This window comes from Cydia splendana, chromosome 14 (genome assembly GCF_910591565.1).
Source record: "Cydia splendana chromosome 14, ilCydSple1.2, whole genome shotgun sequence".
NCBI classification, from domain to species: domain Eukaryota; kingdom Metazoa; phylum Arthropoda; class Insecta; order Lepidoptera; family Tortricidae; genus Cydia; species Cydia splendana.
Window position 1 is genome coordinate 15653549 of NC_085973.1, and position 19751 is coordinate 15673299.

At 38.4% G+C, this 19751-nt stretch overlaps 1 protein-coding gene across 1 annotated transcript in view; it reads right to left on the reverse strand.

Annotated features, from left to right (window-relative positions):
• Positions 1-4253: 4253 nt before the first annotated feature.
• The window catches only part of LOC134796740 (ammonium transporter Rh type B-B-like), an 86171-nt gene continuing 70673 nt past the window's right edge, over positions 4254-19751 (reverse strand). The window contains exons 5-10 of the mRNA XM_063768937.1: positions 16972-17128; positions 16158-16270; positions 13252-13446; positions 7994-8155; positions 7014-7104; positions 4254-4412 (exon numbers count right to left, since the gene is read on the reverse strand). Coding sequence (XP_063625007.1) covers positions 4330-4412; positions 7014-7104; positions 7994-8155; positions 13252-13446; positions 16158-16270; positions 16972-17128 — 801 coding nt within the window. The 3' untranslated portion in view covers positions 4254-4329. The remainder of the gene's footprint in view (positions 4413-7013; positions 7105-7993; positions 8156-13251; positions 13447-16157; positions 16271-16971; positions 17129-19751) is intronic.

The window sequence follows — 19751 nt, forward strand, 5'->3', positions numbered from 1 at the left end:
GCCATAACTCAGGGGACACCAAGGCGGCGAAGCCTGTCGCCCGGCCACCAACAAAATGTATACAGCTCTATTATTATGGAGCCCTTCTCCTACCTACATCTTCAAAAATATCTTAAATTTACCAGTCATATACGCCCATGAAATAAATGAGAAGCTGCACTGGCAATCACTCATATTCAATTTCAATTTAATTTCACCAGGTGGGCGAAGATACACCTACGCCCTTTCATCATGTTTCTTGGCCGTCCAATTCCCGTTCAAAAATGTAACATCTTTTCGCAACACCGACTCGCAATGATGCATAACTTGAATATCCTTTCGTTCTACCACCTGCTCCCAGGATTAAACAATCCGTCTCGCTTACTCCTGATCTTTTGCTACAGGTGAGAAAAGGACAATGAGGGCTATACAAGACAGCACAGATGCTGAGTTAAACATTTGAAAAGATGCTGAAGTTATTATAGTTTGAGTGAAAGTTTGCCAGAATTCGCTGCTCCAATATTACAGGGTTCTATGTTACATTTTCAAGACAGTTGAAATTCGACTTAATGTCACTATGACAATGTTCAAATTTCAGTTCGATAAAAGTGAAACGTAGAACCCTGTAATATTGGGGCACCGAGATGGCGTATGGTAATACCGTTTTATTTCGTTAGTAATTAATGTTAATGACGCAAATTATTATGCAGTTCGTACTTACGATATTAAACTTGATTTTAGTTTTAGGCAAAATTTAGTGTTAAAGGAATGAGTTTAAATAATACCAAAACTAAGTAGAATGGATATCTGGTCCGCAAAAGAATTAAGGGTAAGTATTTAAATAATGAACTGAGATAACCAAATTGTACGTGTGCGCTGCTGGTACGTGTGTATATATAATTTTATAAGTTGTGTACGATATTCCGATTTTGTTTTTACTGTACATTCACTTGCAATAATATGTTACGCTTCGAATGTCGCAAAAATATGTGACACGCTCTTATGGCTGTACAAATAAGATCGTGTCAGATATTTTTGCGGCCTTCGTTGTGTAACATATTATTGCAGGTGACTGTTGTGCGTACAAGTATGTGCGTACTGTGCGTATGACAGCTCCTTTGTACAAATGACAGATGTCCTTTGCACCCGTCTACAATAAAAAACATAAAAAGCCGAATTAAAAAAAATATCAATAGAGCTTTCTAAAAGGGTATTGGTATTGCAAATAAAAGTCTAAATCAGATTTTTGAGTTTTAATATAAATTTTACAATTCAGGTGCTGCTTTTGTATTTATATTCACTTACATATGTAGTGCATAATAAAATTGTTATACCTTCGTACTTTCTAGGAAACGTTCGTATTTATCATGCTACTTCAGTCAAGGTCAGTAGTTTTTGTACCAAGTCTGACTGAAATAGCAAGACACGTTCGTACGTTTCCGTGAAAATACGATGGAAAATAATTATGCATTACATCTGTACAGTGTCTAGTCTAACTTACATCTATCTTAATAAAGTAACTGACAATAATATGACAAGTTTTGAGTATAAAATAAAGTACATTTACTGAAAGAAGCTTATAACTAAAAGAAGCTTACCTATCGAGCTGGACTTTTAAGCCCTTGCTACACGGTCGCCGACAAGCCTTCTAACCGTCTGACCTTGGTCTGTCCTTGGTCAGTTTTGGTCAAATTTTGTTGGAAACAACTGTCTACACGGTCCGGGACGGACCAAGGCCAAGCGGTCTGAAGGCTTGTTGGCGACCGTGTAGCAAGGCCTTTACTTTCAAAGCAATACCATTGACCGGGGTGACTTTCAAATGCAGGGGTGACTTTAAAATTCTAGTTTTTAAGCCATAATATATATTTATGCGAGATTTTTTACAGTAGGTGAATATGAATATATAGTAATCTAACTAGGTAAGGTTTACTCGGGTAATTCCGAAATTCGGATAATTCCGAAATTCAGATGAAAATCACCCAAAATTCCATCATAATAAAAGTCTCTTTTCGGAATTATCCGACAGTTTTCGACTTTCGGAATTACCCGAATACACCTTACAGGAACATTTTTAGTAAATAATGAATAATGGTAATTCTATGGCCGTTTAAAATCTATCAAAGTAACCCCAAATTTTCCAAAGTCACCCCGGTCTACGGTACTTTATAAATAACATTGAAGCAATTTATAGCCAAAGTAAAAGGCAATAAGGTCATTTTGGATTAAAGCTTGCGGTTGTTATATGCGATAAACGCAGCCTTAAACGCAATGATTTTGCCACACATCCATTTTAAATTAGATAATCTAATGACACTAGAGTTAGACCAAGAAAAGTCTACAGCGATTTTGATAGCCCACGCAGTGTAAGTGTAATTTTAAACGTGAATCCTCTATGAAATTATGGCGTATTAATAACACTTGCACTGCGTGATGGGCTATCAAAATCGCTGCAGACTTTCCTTGGTCTAACTCTACATTGTTGTACTCGACAAAGTCAATCAAACTCCTTTGTGGCTACCACCAGTTTGGCACTGACATAAACGCTAACGTGAACGTAACTTCCTTTCTGTGCATCTCGCTCGTACTGGCATATTAGTGCAAGCGAGATGTATAGAAATTAAGGAAATTACGTAGACGTTGGCGTATTTGTCAGTGTTGACACTGTCAGTGACTCATAGTACGGATCTTCTTCTTCCTCGCGTTATCCCGGCATTTTGCCACGGCTCATGAGAGCCTGGGTTCCGCTTGACAACTAATTCCATGATTTGACGTAAGCACTAGTTTTTACGAAAGCGACTGCCATCTGACCTTCCAACCCAAAGGGGAAACTAGGCTTTATTGGGATTAGTCCGGTTTCCTCACGATGTTTTCCTTCACCGAAAAGCGACTGGCAAATATCAAATGATATTTCGTACATAAGTTCCGAAAAACTCATTGGTACGAGCCGGGGTTTGAACCCGCGACCTCCGGATTGAAAGTCGCATGCTCTTGCCGCTAGGCCACCAGCGCTTTTTTGCGACTCATGGTACGGATACTTGTCATTTTTCTAACATTCCGTTTACGCATGCGGCATGCGTTGAACGCTTATATATATACGCTTATATATATACGCTTATATATATACGCTTATATAAGACAAGCGCGCTTATGGGAATCATAGTTTATTTTGCTCGGGGCAAGAGAAACAGTATGAGTATTTAGAGTATTCACCAGTCCAGAGGCCTATGTCTGAACATAGGCCTCTGCTGGCCTGGCAATGGACGTATTTCGGCTGATATGATGATGATTCAGCAGTCACAGTAATGTCTTTCTTTTGCCCCGGTGTTTCTCTTAACCCTTAAAATCTTATCAAAACATTTTTCGAGCGCACTCGACTCTACTGCTCCGAGCAGTAATTAAGAGAAAGATAACTCTTCATGAGTTAGAGAGTGACAACATGATTCGTGACCTTCCGCTGTCAAACAACGGTTTTATTAGACAGTGAGTATATTAATATTATCTATTCTGTTATAAAGAAACTTATGCAACCGGCGAGAAAGTTATTGTCTGATTGACTAAGGGCCACTTGCACCATCCCACTAACCCGGGGTGGCCGGGGTTAGCCGGTTAAACCTGGAGTTACCATGGTTACCAGTACAAGTTGTCACTGGGTTAATAGTTTAACCGGTTAACCCCAGGTTAGTGGGATGGTGCAAGTAGCGCTAAGTATTTGCTCGCTAAAGGCTTACAGATGAATAAATTATCTGGCATTTTTTATAGCTTTCACCTACTAACCTTAATTTTTGACTCGTTTTAAAGTTCCATCCTGTATTTCTTTTGGTTTATATGACACTCTGATACTTCTTAAGTTTACGGGGTTTCTTTTTAGACTGAATTAAGCTTTAAGATTGAACTAATTGAATTTTTCAAAATATTTTTCTTATTAGGTAATATGACAAAAAATACGTCGGTACCTAGTTAATTCTTAATTCAGATCATGCAATGTTAACATCGCCTTAAACACAAAAAAATTCTATCGATTCTACTACAATACTAGCTTAAAAAATAATAAATTATCATTGTAAAGTATCATACCAATACAATAGGATCTAAATCAATCTCGCATTTAAAGCCCATATGGTCACACCCAGTATGTCTTTTACGTTATAGACATTATGCTTATCAAAGACGAATAAAGAATTATAACAGAGGGTCTACCGCAAAAAACTAAAATCGAAGTCTCGTTATCTGCATCACTATCACCCTTGCATATTCGAACGATTAAAAAGATTTTTTTTTCTTTTTCGCGGTAGTTTCGTTGTAAATAAATATGCAATCTTACAAAATATCTCGTGATCACAGCTAATGCCATTAGGGGAGTTCCCAGTTGAGTTCATCGTTGTATTTGTCTTTCTCTTCCAGTGGAGAAAACATCTTCAACTTCGCTATAAAACCTGTAAAAAAATAGTTATAAGTATAATTTGAAATTTGGAGTAGATAAAATAAAATCTGCGGAGATGGCGGGACGACCTAGACACCTTTCTCAGTAACTGGCCAGAGCAGGCGCTATGTCGGGAGTCGTGGAAGACAAGGGGAGAGGCCGTTGCCCAGCAGTGGGACACATTAATAGGCTATTAAAAAAAAAAAATGCGCAATGCGCACGTGCGGTTTTACTTAAGTACAATAGACAAAGGATTAGCCGTTCGCCGTTCGGGGCCAGCTACAAAACGAACGACTATACATAATTATGTAAATCTAGCCAAAACAAGCGTAGCTACTAGTTTTATTTGTAATGTTATCGCTAATATCTACTTGAATTTCTCAATCTCTAAGCCAAGTATCGAGTTTCCTCCCAAACTCAATAAAGTGCGTAACGGAAGTTTTATTCATCCCTTTATTATTGACCCTTACAGCGATTCCAGGGGGACACGAGACACGATTGAGGAAATGTAATTTACCGCTTTTTGTAAGGGACACTTTTATAGAGTCAGACTAAGAAAAGTCTGCAGCGGATTTGATAGCCCACGCAGTGCACGTGTTATTTTAAACGTCAAACATCTATGAAATGATGACGTATAATTGACACTTACACTGCGTGGGCTATCAAATCCGCTGCAGACTTTTCGTGGTGCGACTCTAGCAACATAGATACCAATAAACCTATAATATGTTAAAAAATCATCATAAAAACTAGTTTGATGTATTCAAAAGGTACTTAAATACAAAATACAGTAAGTAGCGGCCCCCTTTTTTAAATACCTATCGTAAAATTTAAATAATCCCGATTATTTAGCAGTGGCGCTAGTGTGCACGTTGATGGGCAAGAGAATCCAACTCTCCAAAATGTAACTAGAATAAAAAACCTACAAGGCAATCTATTCTTGTCGTAGTTTAAGACCCTAAAAATATCCAACGAATGTTTAAAGCACTTACGTTTTCAAATATTTATAAAAGAATTTATGTAAATCCAAGCAATTAGGATTGCGGGCGGTTGCTTTGGAAAAACAAATGAAAGTAATGGCATTTTTTACTCTGTCGGAGATGAAGGCATTTTTGTGAATGTTATTAAATTGGGAGAATTCGATTTTTAAAAGTTATAAGAAATAGTAAAGTTAGATTTAAAAAAAAACATTAAGTATAGCTCTTGTTACTGTAAAATATCGTTTGTCGAGAATAAGGCAGTTATCATACTGGCGTCGGGTCCGATTACGGCATCAGCGTGATAACCGCCTAATTTTCCATTAGTATTGATGTATGAGAGTTATTTCATTCGTACATTACACATATAAGGTTAAAAAAACGTGAGGGAATCGTATTTACGTATTTTAACCAGAAACAGAGTGACGTAAGCGTGTAACAGCGGAGCTTAAAAACTACGCACTTGTTGGTATTCCTGTCCTAAAATTTCAGCTAAAGCAGGGATTTTTTTTGTTTTTCAGCCTTTGTGTGTCAGCTGTGCCGCAGTTTTTCCCTGGTTCCGTTATTTTGAGGTTTTTGTCGCAGTTTTTAAACTTTTGACCAAAAACTAAGATCGAATGGTTTGGCGGTACCTTACTGTATCCATTGCTTTAAAAAGTTTCGTTTGATGTATTGTTAGCCAAATTATATATAGGTGATCATAGTCTCATAAAACATGGTCTTCCCTTCCCAGAGTGACACAAGCCTACGTCACAATAACATTGCCACTTTGTATAGCGCTATCGCATATTATCATATAGCGCTGTCGTATGATGACGTAGGCTTGTGTCAGTCAGGTGACCTAGAAAAGACGGGAAGAGAGTACAGGCGGAGTATATTATTATACCATGTAGGTGATTAGATGTTTTCGCTCCTAACTCTTGTAGTAATCATTACAAAAAAGCCAAAACGACAGGGCATAGGGTGACTACTATAGATATTGGCCACTACATAGTAACTGGCCACTCTTAACAATAAGGTTTCAATTGGCTTGTTTCTTTCTGATTTTTTAGAAAAAGCCAATAATTACTATGTAGTACCTAGCCAATAACTAGCAGTCACCCTAACTATATTAATATACATCAAATTTTGTAAAAGCATTTTCAATATGAAATTAGGAAAATGGGAACTACGTTTGTAATCATTTTGATGTCACAATGTTAGTTTGAATTGGCCTCCCTGCCGAGGTTTAACTATATATGGCAGGGCTCTCCAAACCCCGGCCCGCAGGCCAAATCCGGCCCGCGACGCGTTCCAATCCGGCCCGCCGACACCCAAAGCGTCCGGCCCGCAGGAGCCAGGCTCCAGGGGTTCAGCCCTAACAGCAGCAAAAAAAAAGTTTGGAGGCCCCTGATATATGGTGTGTTTGAATAGATCACGTGCTGGGCTTGCTGCTACGTGATGTAAAAACATCATACCTATATGTACATATTTTCAAAAATTCGTTCCTTCCTAGTTCCGAGACACTACAAAAATATTGGACTCCACTGCCAAAACGTTCACTGAAGGAACTTCCTTGGAAACCACAGGTTGCGTGCAGTTGCCACTTCTTTGTTCTAAAGCTGTTTATACTTGTTATCAATGTAAAATGTACATACCAGTGACTATTCCACTCACAAAGGAGATAGCAAGCGTCGCGCCGACGGCGGCGAGTTGGTAGAGAGCTTGTTCCTTGGCTGTCCTACCGTCCTGTAAACATTATATTAAACTTTATACATATTATCCGGACCTATCTACTACTACTACTTAATGGCGCAGCGACCCAAAATGAGTCTTGGTCTTCGACACGAGTACACGCCAGTTATCGGCTTGGAGATCGAGCAAGTCCGCTTCAACAGCATCGCCTCAGCGGTACCTGGGACGTCCGATCGGCCTCCGCCCTACCGAGCGTCCCAGATATGCCCTTTTATAGCGCCGCGATCCTCCTCCATTCACAAAACGTGACCGAGCCAGCGAAGACGATCCTATCTGATCATAAATATCCGTACACGGCGGGAAGAAGTTGATATCTGGCGGGAAAAAATTGAAGAAATTTGAACCTTATGTAATTTTATTTTAAGTTCAAATTTCTTCGGTAGAATATCTCGAGTTATCAACTTCTTCCCGCCGTGTACGGATATATTTTATTAGTCCACTTCAATCACAAAGAATCACTATGAGACATCACATGGTATGATAATTCGTGCACAAAATAGAACATAAAAAAACCCACTACACGCAAAAAAATTCGCTTTACGGTACCAAACGCTACTACGCATTAAGCGCCACTTGCACCATCCCACTAACGGTACGGAGTTATGGTTACCAGTACAATTTGACACTGGGTTAACGGTTTAACGGGTTAACCCCGGGTTAGTGGGATGGTACCAGTGGCGCTGAGTATTAATTATAGCTTTCCCCCACCCCGCACTGAGCAACTTTTGTGTGACTTTCGGTTGACTGCCTATCGCTAACGTTAATCGAATTCGCCCAGAGCATTTTTTCGACCCCTCGGAATAATTGATAGAAAATTAAATGCTCATTAAATTTTAATGGAATCCATTTGTGTTTAAATTGTTTTCAAAATTAATAAATTTACCTTCATAGCTCCAAAAACGCTGTGTAGACCAGTTTCGCCGTAAGTACTGGAGGTGGCGAGCGCAGCGAACAGAACTGACAGTAGGCCGGAATACACGCCCGGCATGCCGTGGAGGTTGTGCACACCGCATGTATCCAGTAGGCCTAGTTTCTCTAACTTAGGCTGGAACAAAGATTACATTTTTATTTATTTATTAAATCGCAACACTTTGAGCAGCTACATTACTGTTGCGAGATTACTGCTACTGCCATGACGCGCGGAACCTTTAATTTGAAATTAAAAGCAAGTATTCTATAGAGGTGACAAGGTCATAATAATACCAAATCCGAACGGGATTGTCTTATGAAACTTAAAATAGGAGTAACAAAGAAGGCGCTATTATCGTTTATCCTTATCCCAAGTGCCACGTCAACTTTTAGCAACACTTGGTGGTCAACAATTAACCCGACTAAATTACATAGGATGTTTTTGGTATGACATCACTGTACACATCGGTAACTCGTGGCATTTAGGTAGCACTTAAAAGATTAGTTTAATTAATTTCCTTTTTTTAGTGGTTTTTTTTTCTCGACTCTTATAGGAAGAACATTGTCACATCACTAGTCTGTGCCTGCTACCTAAATGCCACGAGTTACCGATGTGTGCTCATCACTAATCTTTTAAGTGCTACCTAAATGCCACGAGTTACCGATGTGTAGCTCACATCAGCAATGTTAAATCGTGTTTAAACTTCGTCGCATTGCGTACAGCGCAAGCGTGTGGTAAGGTGGTAACTCTACAGTCTACAGTATACTTGCTTTTAGCCTCAAATCAATTCTCGGATGGAGAATAATGCATATTCATTCTCTATTCCAAACTGACGCCTACCGTTTCAAGTTGCCACAAAGGATACCTTTACGGATATTCGAATATTCATACCGTTTTGTGGGCTGAAATATTGGACTTCGCTCATCTCATTACAGAATAGATGTATTAAATTGGTTATACGACAACGGTTTAAAACACGGCAATTTAAAACATGTCTCACGAAAGTTTAATATCGATTAGAATAGATGTAGTGCATAATTATGTTCCATCGTATTTTCACGGAAACGTACGAACGTGACTTGCTATTTCAGTCAGTCTCGGTACAAAAAGTACTGAGGTTGACTGAAGTAGCATGGTAAATACTTTTTAAGTTTTAATGCTGAAAAATACTATCAACAATTTTAATAGCATTTTGTGCAACATGTCCAAAGTTAATAAGATTCTTATAATTCAAGAAAACGAGACGAAGTCGAGAGAGAGAGAAAATGAAGTTGATTTAGATATCACTGTCAGTCATTTAATAGACAGATTGAAGTGCTGGTGAAGAAAAAGTTATTTTGCGCATAATTGGTTCCATTTTTGAGTAGTCTCTGAAAACCGCCCTCTTTAATTTTCTCTTTTTCCTTATTGTCAAAATGGGGGTTTTGTGTTATTTTTATTTTAAATTTAATTAATTTTTTATCAGGTTACTAAGTTCTCGCACGAATTAACATTCACAACATTCAGACTAAAATCCTTTCGGTGTCTTTTTTCCGTATCCAAAACATTTTACGGGCCGGTGTTTTTGTACGTGTCCAAGTTTTATTTCAAAATGTTCTCATAAAATTCGTACCCTTTTATGTTATAATATTCTTGTTGTAATTTTATTGTTTTTTTTATAAAAGACGGGTCATATCTTGAGCTTAGATTATTTGATAACCGGAGTCGCATATAAGAGCTTACCCCTCTGTCGGAAACCTTGCACAATTGTGCAAACTTTTGTATGGACTGACGTTTATCTGACATGGCTATTGTTACGTTACGTACAGTCACCTGCAATAATATATGTTACTCTTCAAAAACTGCAAAAATATGTAACACGCTCTTATGACTCTACAAATAAGATCGTGTCAGATATTTTTGCGTCCTTCGTTGTGTAACACATTATTGCAGGTGACTGTACAAATTGGGGACTGTTTTGTACAGAAAATTACAGACAAGGCGTCTCCTTGAGTGTTAAAAAAAAAACCGGACAAGTGCGAGTCGGACTCGCCCACCGAGGGTTCCGTACTTTTTAGTATTTGTTGTTATAGCGGCAACAGAAATACATTACATCATCTGTGAAAATTTCAACTGCCTAGCTATCACGGTTCATGAGATACAGCCTGGTGACAGACGGGCGGACGGACGGACGGACGGACGGACAGCGGAGTCTTAGTAATAGGGTCCCGTTTTTACCCTTTGGGTACGGAACTCTAACAAGACAACGTAAAGAATTTGACCCACTTTAGTAAGGATATTCCAAATTTCATATCAAGTTCGAAACTCACAACATCAGAGCGTATTTTTGCCTCGTCAGTATTATAAATTAATTAATAAAATTAAGATAAGTTTCTCGTAAAATTTCAAAGCTGATGACATTATATTACGGGGCGGTGCACGCTAGAAATCTTTGCCTTCTCGGAAACTTTCCTTTTCATGCGAATATTGTAAATTCTTTCATCAGAATTTTCAAAGAATCTCGACCTCAACATTCGCGTTCAGCTAAACTGGTTTTTGTTTGATGTCGAAGTGAACACTTCCCTGGTCTCGATAATTAATATTTGTGTTGTGAACGTAATTTTTTTGAGGAACACGATTTGGGCTTTCTCATAGGTACATATAATGAGCATGTAAAGAAATTCAGTGAGTCAGAAATTCATAGCGAGGCCATGAACATTTCAAAATACAAAATTCAAGAAAGCTTCAATAACCCTTTCACAAATCAATAAAGTCGGAGCAAGCCAACTCTGTATAGCATTTTCAATGACAATTGGCCTGATGACAGTAACAAAGAATCATGGAAATAATGGTTTCAAAGAAACATATATGTCAAGCTAATATGATTTAAAAAAATGGCCCAATCTCAGTATAAACATAAGCTTTATTAATAAGTATATTCAATAAAAGAAAAGTGCAAAATTCTCCAATCGGCCATTTTGACTGAAACGCCAATCACAAGCGAGCTAAGAGTTGACGTCATCACTTCTTTAAAAGGGATTTCAAAATTTGTCATCAGGCCAATTGTGGCAGTGTCATCATGAATGTCAAATTTCTGTGAAAATATGACGTCTAGGGAATATTAGGCAAAGCTCTGCGTAGGTGGCACCTTTGTGGCACATACAGTAAATAAACCACATTGACACACGTCAATCCCATGGTCTACCGCAAAACAAGAAAATCGAAATTTCGTTCTCTATCACTCTTAAATATTCGAGCGATAAAGAGGCAGATAACTGAATTTCGATTTTCGCGTTTACCGGTAGGCCCTTGTTAACAAACCGCCTTGATGCATCAATGTCATATTTTATTGTCTGTGAAAACTTGTCAAAAAACAGTTTAAGGCACAGTATGTATAAGTTAGTCTATGAATTTACTGAGTCGGTAGTGCTGCACTCTGGCGGCAGAACATTGCAGTAATATCCCCTATTAAGTAGGTACACCCCCTTATTACTTTGTTTTGTATGATTCTGTGCAAAGTTAGCTTAGACGGTCTCTAAAACATTTGCAGTGACATCGTTTAGTTTGAAAATACATAGCAACAAAAAAAACCGGACAAGTGCGTGTCGTACTCGCCCACCGAGGGGTTCCTTACTTTATAGTATTTGTTGTTATAGCGGCAACAAAAATACATCATCTGTGAAAATTTCAACTGTCTAGCTATCACGGTTCATGAGATACAGCCTGGTGACAGACAGACGGACGGAAGTCTTAGTAATAGGGTCCCGTTTTTACCCTGTGGGTACGGAACCCTAACAAGTAACAACATACTCGTACGTACATAATAATAATGAAAATAGCTAAGATAATAATGGATACTTACGATAGGTACTTAAGTTTCTCGGCAAGATACTCGAGTTCACCGAAAAACGGCTTTTGACAATCTGATTAAATTAGCCGTATTACGACCATGCACTCCAAGTGGATCTTTGTAATTCAATATGTAACCTTACAACCTCAAAAACGTCTAAAACGCCTTGCACTTACGAGTTCTTCCTAACGCTTTTCCTTCGCGTTATATTCAATTCGTAGCAATAATTCGTGCAATATACCTAACAAATGGCAGCGCTGGCGTTGCGGGTGCCATTTTCGATAACATTTCTCATCGCTTCGTGTCGTTATTTCCAAGGAATTCGTTTGTTGTTCTTCTGTTGTTCTTGAGGGTTTGTTAGCGTTTCTTTTAAATTCGAAATGTAATTCAATTGAAGTTCCCTTGAACTGATTTGTTTGTTCTAACGAAGGAGTTGAAAATTTGGAAGTAAATAACAATAGGTTTGAATTGTCCTTTATAAATTGAGCCTTACTTAAAGCTAGAGCGATTAAAAAGCGATCAACGCGCGTACGTGTATTATTAGTATAGTTGGTCAAACCAATTTGTCAGTCAGTAAGAACCATGAAAACTATACTCATCCTTTTCTTTTGGGTGCTAGTAAGTGTAAGACAAAGATAGTATGATTCTCTCTATGATTGAAATGAGACAGTCCTTTGACAAACTATAAAACATTAAAATTTATGGTAAAGTATTACTTCTTACCCTGTTATACCTTGCCAAATTTAAGGTGACATGGAAATTTGGTAAATATGATGGTAATAATAATTATTTGAGCCCTTTTAACCGCCTTCATAATTTAAAAATAGGTTATCAATTCGACCGGTTTTTGGTAGTCAACGTATTAAATACCAATACGGACAAATTGGCAAAACTAAGTATACACTACCTTAACATATGGGCAATAAGGTCGTGTACACGTTTTTGGCACTTATATATTTAATACATTGACTGTATGTTTGTCACTTCAGAAGCGGTATCATGGACGCATTTTTATCACCTGTCATGCCATGCGTCACTTTCGCACTTACATATTTGTTAGAACGTGACAGGCATGGTGACAAATGATAAAAAGCCGACCATCTTCCGTCAACTGTGTACCTATTCGGAAAATTATTTTTTTGTTTGAAAGTATAATTATAGTTCCGGATTGGTTTCATTTACGTCAAGCCCAGTTCCAAGGATGGGATCCACGAGAACTCAAATCTTATAGGCATCTTTGGCGGAAATATACACAACGTTCCATATCTTCGCTACGCACCCTCGCACAGCTCAGCTACTTCGCACATCTTTGGTGGAAACGCATACTTAAATTTTGGCTCACACAACTCATTACATCATACATGCCTGGCATACCGGTAATAAGAATAAAGGTTAAATTTACCGTAAGGAACCTATAGCCCAGCACGCTGATGGTCGCGGCTCCGATACCGATAAGTATGGCCCCTCCAGCCTGAACGTGCATGTTGCACACCGAGCCGACAGCAACGCCACCAGCCAGCGTCGAGTTCTGAATGTGGACCATATCGAACTTCCCTGGCTCATGGTTCAAGATTGAGGATAGGATGAAAGTAACCACCTGAAAAAAAAAAAGTAAAATTAATATTTGGCAAACGATGGTGTTTGGTACATCGTTTGCCAAATTAAAACGGCAGATAGGTTGAGTCATTTGCAATCTACTCATGCCTAGAAAAAAAAATTGGCCATGTTTTTTTTACTACTGCGCAAGTAAAAATTTGAAATTTACGAAAAACTGGCATAGAGCTGAGAAAAAAAAACGTGCGCAAAATTAAAAATTTCTAGGGCTGGGAAGATAGCAAATGACTCAATCTATCTGCCGTTTTAATTTGGCAAACGATGTACCAAACACCCTGTATATATATTACTGGGATCTCGGACACGGCTCTAACGATTTCGATGAAATTTGCTATATGGGGGTTTTCGGGGGCGAAAAATCGATCTAGCTAGGTCTTATCTCTGGGAAAACGCGCATTTTTGAGTTTTTATATGTTTTCCGAGCAAAACTCGGTCTTCCAGATATTATAATATAACTCATCATCATCATATTAGCCATTTATCGCCCACTGCTGAGCATAGGCCTCTCTTCGAGTACGCCACTTATCCCGGTCCTGATAGTGACGGAAGTAGTGTCATAAGGTGCAAATTTTGGTATCGGATGAATTCACTTAGCACAGATGTAATATACAAAAAGCTAAGCTATTTGAGCCCGGTAGACATCCGCCACCCCCTGGCAGGTAGGCAGGGGGGGCAGTCGAAGTAGTTTGTAATGGATTCAAGCTTTCAACTCGTTTTTAACCACGTTAGAGGATGAATTTTTAAAAACGCTGAAATTACTTTTCTTGTATTCTAATAATATGCACATATAAAAAGTTTCAAGCCCCACACTCGAAAAAAATTTTGATCTCCATACAAATTTTCAACCCCTATTTCGCCACCTTAGGGGATGAATTTTCAAAAACGCTGAAATTAGATTTCTTGTATTTTAATAGTATACCTTTTAACGAAGTTTGAAATTCCTAGCTTAAAAAAAATCATGAACCCCATACAAACTTTCATCCCCTTTTTAACCCCCTTAGGGGTTCAATTTTTCAATATCGCTTCTTATATCTTGTACACATTATAAATGTAACCTGGTGTGCAAATTTCAACTTTCTAGCATTTCTAGTTTCGGCTGATAATAGTACCTAATAGTTGAATAAAAAAATAGCACAGCGATTTTGATTTATTCGTCAATATTTTTATTTTGTTCTATTAAACTGTACACCAAAGGTCTCAAAAATGAATTCCTCATGCCCGATTTATCTGGAAATGATACCAAACTCGAGGTGGTAGGTAAATAGAAGCCGATATGCGGCGTGTAACTTTGGATGCCCCCTGCCTACCCACCAGGGGGTGGTGGTTGGCTACCGGGCTGGATTGGCTTAGCTTTACGTATACTACATCTGTGCTAAGTGAATTCATCCGATACAAAAATTTGCACGTCCCATATATTGGGTGACACTACTTCCGTCACTATGAACCAATGTCATCCAGTAGTGACCCGCAATCTTCCGAATGTCATCGTTTTGTATGGCGCTAGAGGAGAATAGAACAAATAAACATTTTCAACATTCCTAATTAAATTTTGTCTAATGCTTTCCGCGCACTTTTTAAACGCTTAGAGTGAGAATGAACTTTAAAAGAAATATTTGAAGTACCTATTGGGTTTTCGCCAATTCGGAATTTTCAAAATCTAAAATCTAAGGTAAATAATAATGTTAAATAAGATTAACTTCTATTCATTCTTTTTAGAAGCCTTATATACCTAGTGGAAAAGGTACACAGTTCATCATACCCTTTGAAGAAGTTATAAGCAGATCGATACACTTGCCTACACCAGCTTAAGATTTTCCAATTCAATGTTGTCCCCACTAACTTCTTAAATATAAATAACAAAAATTCTTAAGCAATATTTAAATTTACCCTCCGCGACGCGGAATTCAATTTAAAGTGAATTTTCTCCAATGGCAATGGTCGTATATTGCTTCCAGTTTCACGTTAGGAACTTTTGTCTCGGATTAATACTGTCCCAAAAGACATCCCTTAATCAAGGTAAAAGCTTCACTCAACTTTCGTAATTAGTCAAAGCTATTTCAATGGAATTAATTTTTGGTGCCAATTTGTGATCACTGTGATCAGTCGGACGGTCAGTCGATCTAATTATAACTTTCACTTTTGCCGAAGTGGATTTTAGTCATTAATGCTTATCCTAATGATCATTTCAATCAATAGGTATCAAACTTCCTTTTCATTTAGGTACAAATCTAATAAGTCAAGTCTATGTATATTTAAGTGAATTAGACTGAATTCCTCGAGTATTTTAAATTATTATTCTTATTTATATTCACGGAAAATATTTATTAGCACTTGTCTGAATAGAAAATGTTAGTTTGTGTGATTCTCAGAGTAGAGGGGTCCAACAAGCGGCAGGCGCCGCACTTCTTTCACGTTACTTTTTTTAGCCCCGACGGAACGACACCGGCATAAGCATAAACATAGTATGAGAGGATGTTTGAGTAAATACAAATTAAAGATAAGTTCGGTTTTCTGTAAGATCTGGCAAGGTTTTCTATAAAAAAATATGTGATACACCAGCAATGTTTCTTTGATGGACCTCAACGCCAGATGGAACTGTTTTATCGAAGGTTTTTTAACAATATTTTTCTTATGAAGATGACATCACAAACAGTGCCAGTAAATAGTGCGTTATTTACTAAATTGTCAACTCACAGTACAAGATGCGAGCGAGAGGTAAGTATTGGTGACTGCCCGTTGGTACTCCTCGTCGGTGCCCGTGAGCGCCGAGTTGAAAGACGGCCAGTAGATGTACAGGAATATCGAACCTGCAATCAAAGTTACCTTGTCAATATCAATTATTCATAACTTTCATAAGGAACTCTTTAAGTTTAAGGAAGGGAAAGAGGTGACATAACTTGTTGAAGAAATATCACTGTTGACATCTAACATGTCACACCTAGATCAAATTCATAACCAGTCATTCCAATCAGTATAAGCCTCTGGGGCTCCTTACGTTTCTTCGTTTTTCGTGCTCGAACTATAATAAGAATACTAAGATACTTGTATGTCCATAATTATGGCAGTTTAAATGTCAGAAAGAAACTAAACGTACTTATTGAGAATATTTACAAGTGTCAATAATCAAAAAAATTAATTACAAAAAACAGAATTGACCAACAACACGACGCTAGTGGATGGTAGAGGTAGACGGGTTGGGTAGGGCTTAGTGAGTGCTCCCGGTACCGATTTTCTATATAAACACAGTACCGGAACCGGGAATTACCGGTTCTCGCCATACAAACTCAGTACACCGGGAGCATTCCCTAGTAGGGCTGCTGCAAACCGAAGAAATGATGGCAGTTTAAATAACCTCGCGGCCTAGCCAAGGTGACAATCACTTGCGCTTCGCCATCGAATCGCTTTCTCTCTCTATCACTCTTCCATATTAGTGTGAAAGTGACAGTTGCGTTTCGTTCGCTACGGTTAGTGATTGCCATGTTGTCTACGGGGCCTGAAGTCTACCCACCTATCATAGCAGTAACGTCCGATATGTAAGTAGGCGCGTTAAGCACATTTTTCTCCGCTTGGCCCTCAACCCTCTTGGATTTGAGGGCGAGGCTCACCCCCAAGCCGAAGTAAGCTCCGAAGGAGTGGATGGCGATCGAGCCACCAACGTCCGCCGCCTGAAAATAAATAATTGATCTGTATTATATTAATCGAGATTTTAAAAATGTATGAAACAATTCTGATGAATACTATAAACAATTAAACAAATGTTTATACAGGGTGGCATAAAAAATTGTGCATTCCCGTTGCCAGGGAGGTTTTGGGATTATACTGAGCAACTTTTACTATGGGACTAACCCGAAAACGCGAAAAAAAATTCACTGTTTCATACAAATTTTAAATTTTCAGGGTACTTAAAAAATTTTTTCGAATCGGGCCGTAAGATTTTGTAATTCTGAAGGTAATTTGACGCCGCGGGGCGAAGTATTTCTCTTCGAGCTGGTGTAAAGCGCGGCCATTATGTATAAAATATTATCACAGTACATAATTGTGGTGCTCCTATACCGCACTAGAGCGATAATCAGCATTAGCACATTACGTAACTATGTCGAAAACTTACAGGGCCATATGTACTGTAAAACTTTGTACGATATATGTACGAATATGTAATTCTCACCTCGTGTCGGTTTAAAATACTCCCTTCGGTCGTGTTTTAATTTATCGCCTCTCGTTGCGAATTGAAAGAAAGAATTAACGAATTTCCTATTTTTCATACTTGTATCGTAATGTCATCATCATATCAGCCAGAGGACGTCCACTGCTGGACATAGGCCTCCCCCAAAGAGTGCCACAATTACCGGTCTTGCGCCACCCGCATCCAGCGGACTCCCGTGACCTTTACTAGGTCGTCAGTCCACCTTGTGGGGGTCTACCCACGCTGCGCCTTCCGGTACGTGGTCGCCACTCGAGAACCTTTCCGCCCCAACGGCCATCGGTTCTACGGGTAATGTGCCCCGCCCACTGCCACTTAAGTTTAGCGATTCGGAGGGCTACATCGTAATGTACTATTTATTATTATATTATATATTATTTTAATAATATGTATGCTAGTTTTAAGGTATTTATCTATGGGCCAATAGTTGCCTGAAAATAAATGTTTTCATTCATTATTTATTGTAACTAAAGTTTCGGCTACTCAGGTACATCATTATTCAATGACACGAATAACGAGCCAGTGTTTACCGGTTAATATTCGCGGCAACGACAACGCGTCGCTGCATAATGGCAACAGCTCCTCTTCTGTGTAAATTATGATCATGTAATTAATGCGTGTTAGACATGATGACGCACCATGAGATGATGATTAAAATTAATGCAAATGAATGACGATATATCCTGTCAAATAAGCTAACAGAAAATTTTTGTTAAAAAGATCTTATGTGTTATGAAAATACTGTCATCAAGTTAGTGTATTTATTTATTAAGACTGATGATTAACCATTCATAGGGCGCAAAAAATTAGATACTTCATCATCATCATCATCTCAGCCATAAGACGTCCACTGCTGAACATAGGCCTCCCCCTTGGACCTCCATACGTGCCGGTTGGAAGCGACCCGCATCCAGCGTCTTCCGGGTGGGCGTCCTACGCTGCGCTTGCTAGTCCGACTTAATTAAAGAAAAAAATATAACTTTTTTAGAACTTGAATTGAGGATTTCTTATAATCTGAACCGTTAGAGGGTTGAATTTATTAACTGAGAACGTACTGAGCTGCCCCCCTGAAATCTTCTTCTTAGTTACGAAAACTTATGGCATTTTTGTAACTCAACGGAACATTACTTCGGGTTTTGATTTCATATATTTTTATTCCACCCAGAATGAGGAGCCGCGGTAGGCCTAAGAAGCACTGGCTGAGCGTCGTGATATAGGCCATGGAAGAGAACAATCTCGCACCTGAGGATGCCGAAGACCGGGCAAAGTGGAGAAGATTGAGCAGGAAAGCGGACCCTGGCACTAAGCCGGGAAAACGCTAGGTTGAAGAAGAAGAAAATGACGAGCTCTTCAAATCTAACGAAAAACAAAATTGGTCAAAAAATTAATATCGGCCTGTTTAGAGGTTAGGTTAAAAGTAGGTACTGTAGAACTGTAAAGATCTCATCGCTAATGGGACGCGTCCGTGCTAGTCCGAATGGTTTTCTAAAGGTGATTGCGAGGAGATATAATTGTGATATACTGGCACATTGGCTAGATCAGGTCAAGCTTTTAGCGACTTACGTCAAATAGGCTGGCCTGTAGGTTTTAAGAATAATTTAATTTATTTTTACTAACATAGTATTTAAGTTAGCTTAAGATTTATTTGTTTTGTAACTAACATAACCGATATGGATGCTTTATCTGAAATAAAGAAATTGAATTGAATAAACGCATTCATTCTTTTTGTTCCAGTTCAATTTATTTTTTAGGTGGCAGAATTCAACGTAGGTAGTCGCATTTCTTGCCAATTGGTGAACAATTTGTTCTGTAAATTGTGGGTTTAATTTTTATTCATAGCGTACCCAATTTCAGTATCCAGCCGACCCAAAAGTCGTGTTTGTTTGTCGAAATACGAATCAAAATGACGATGGCGGCTCAATAACACTACTCGTATCGCGAACTGGTCTCGTATTCTGATTGGTTACATGAGAATTGGCTAAAAGCTAACTGAAAGAAATAGTTACATATTTGTAATAAAAATATGCAGGGGTTTGCGTGTGGAAATGATTTCGTATGGTTATTACTTTGTTTATTATAAAACAATT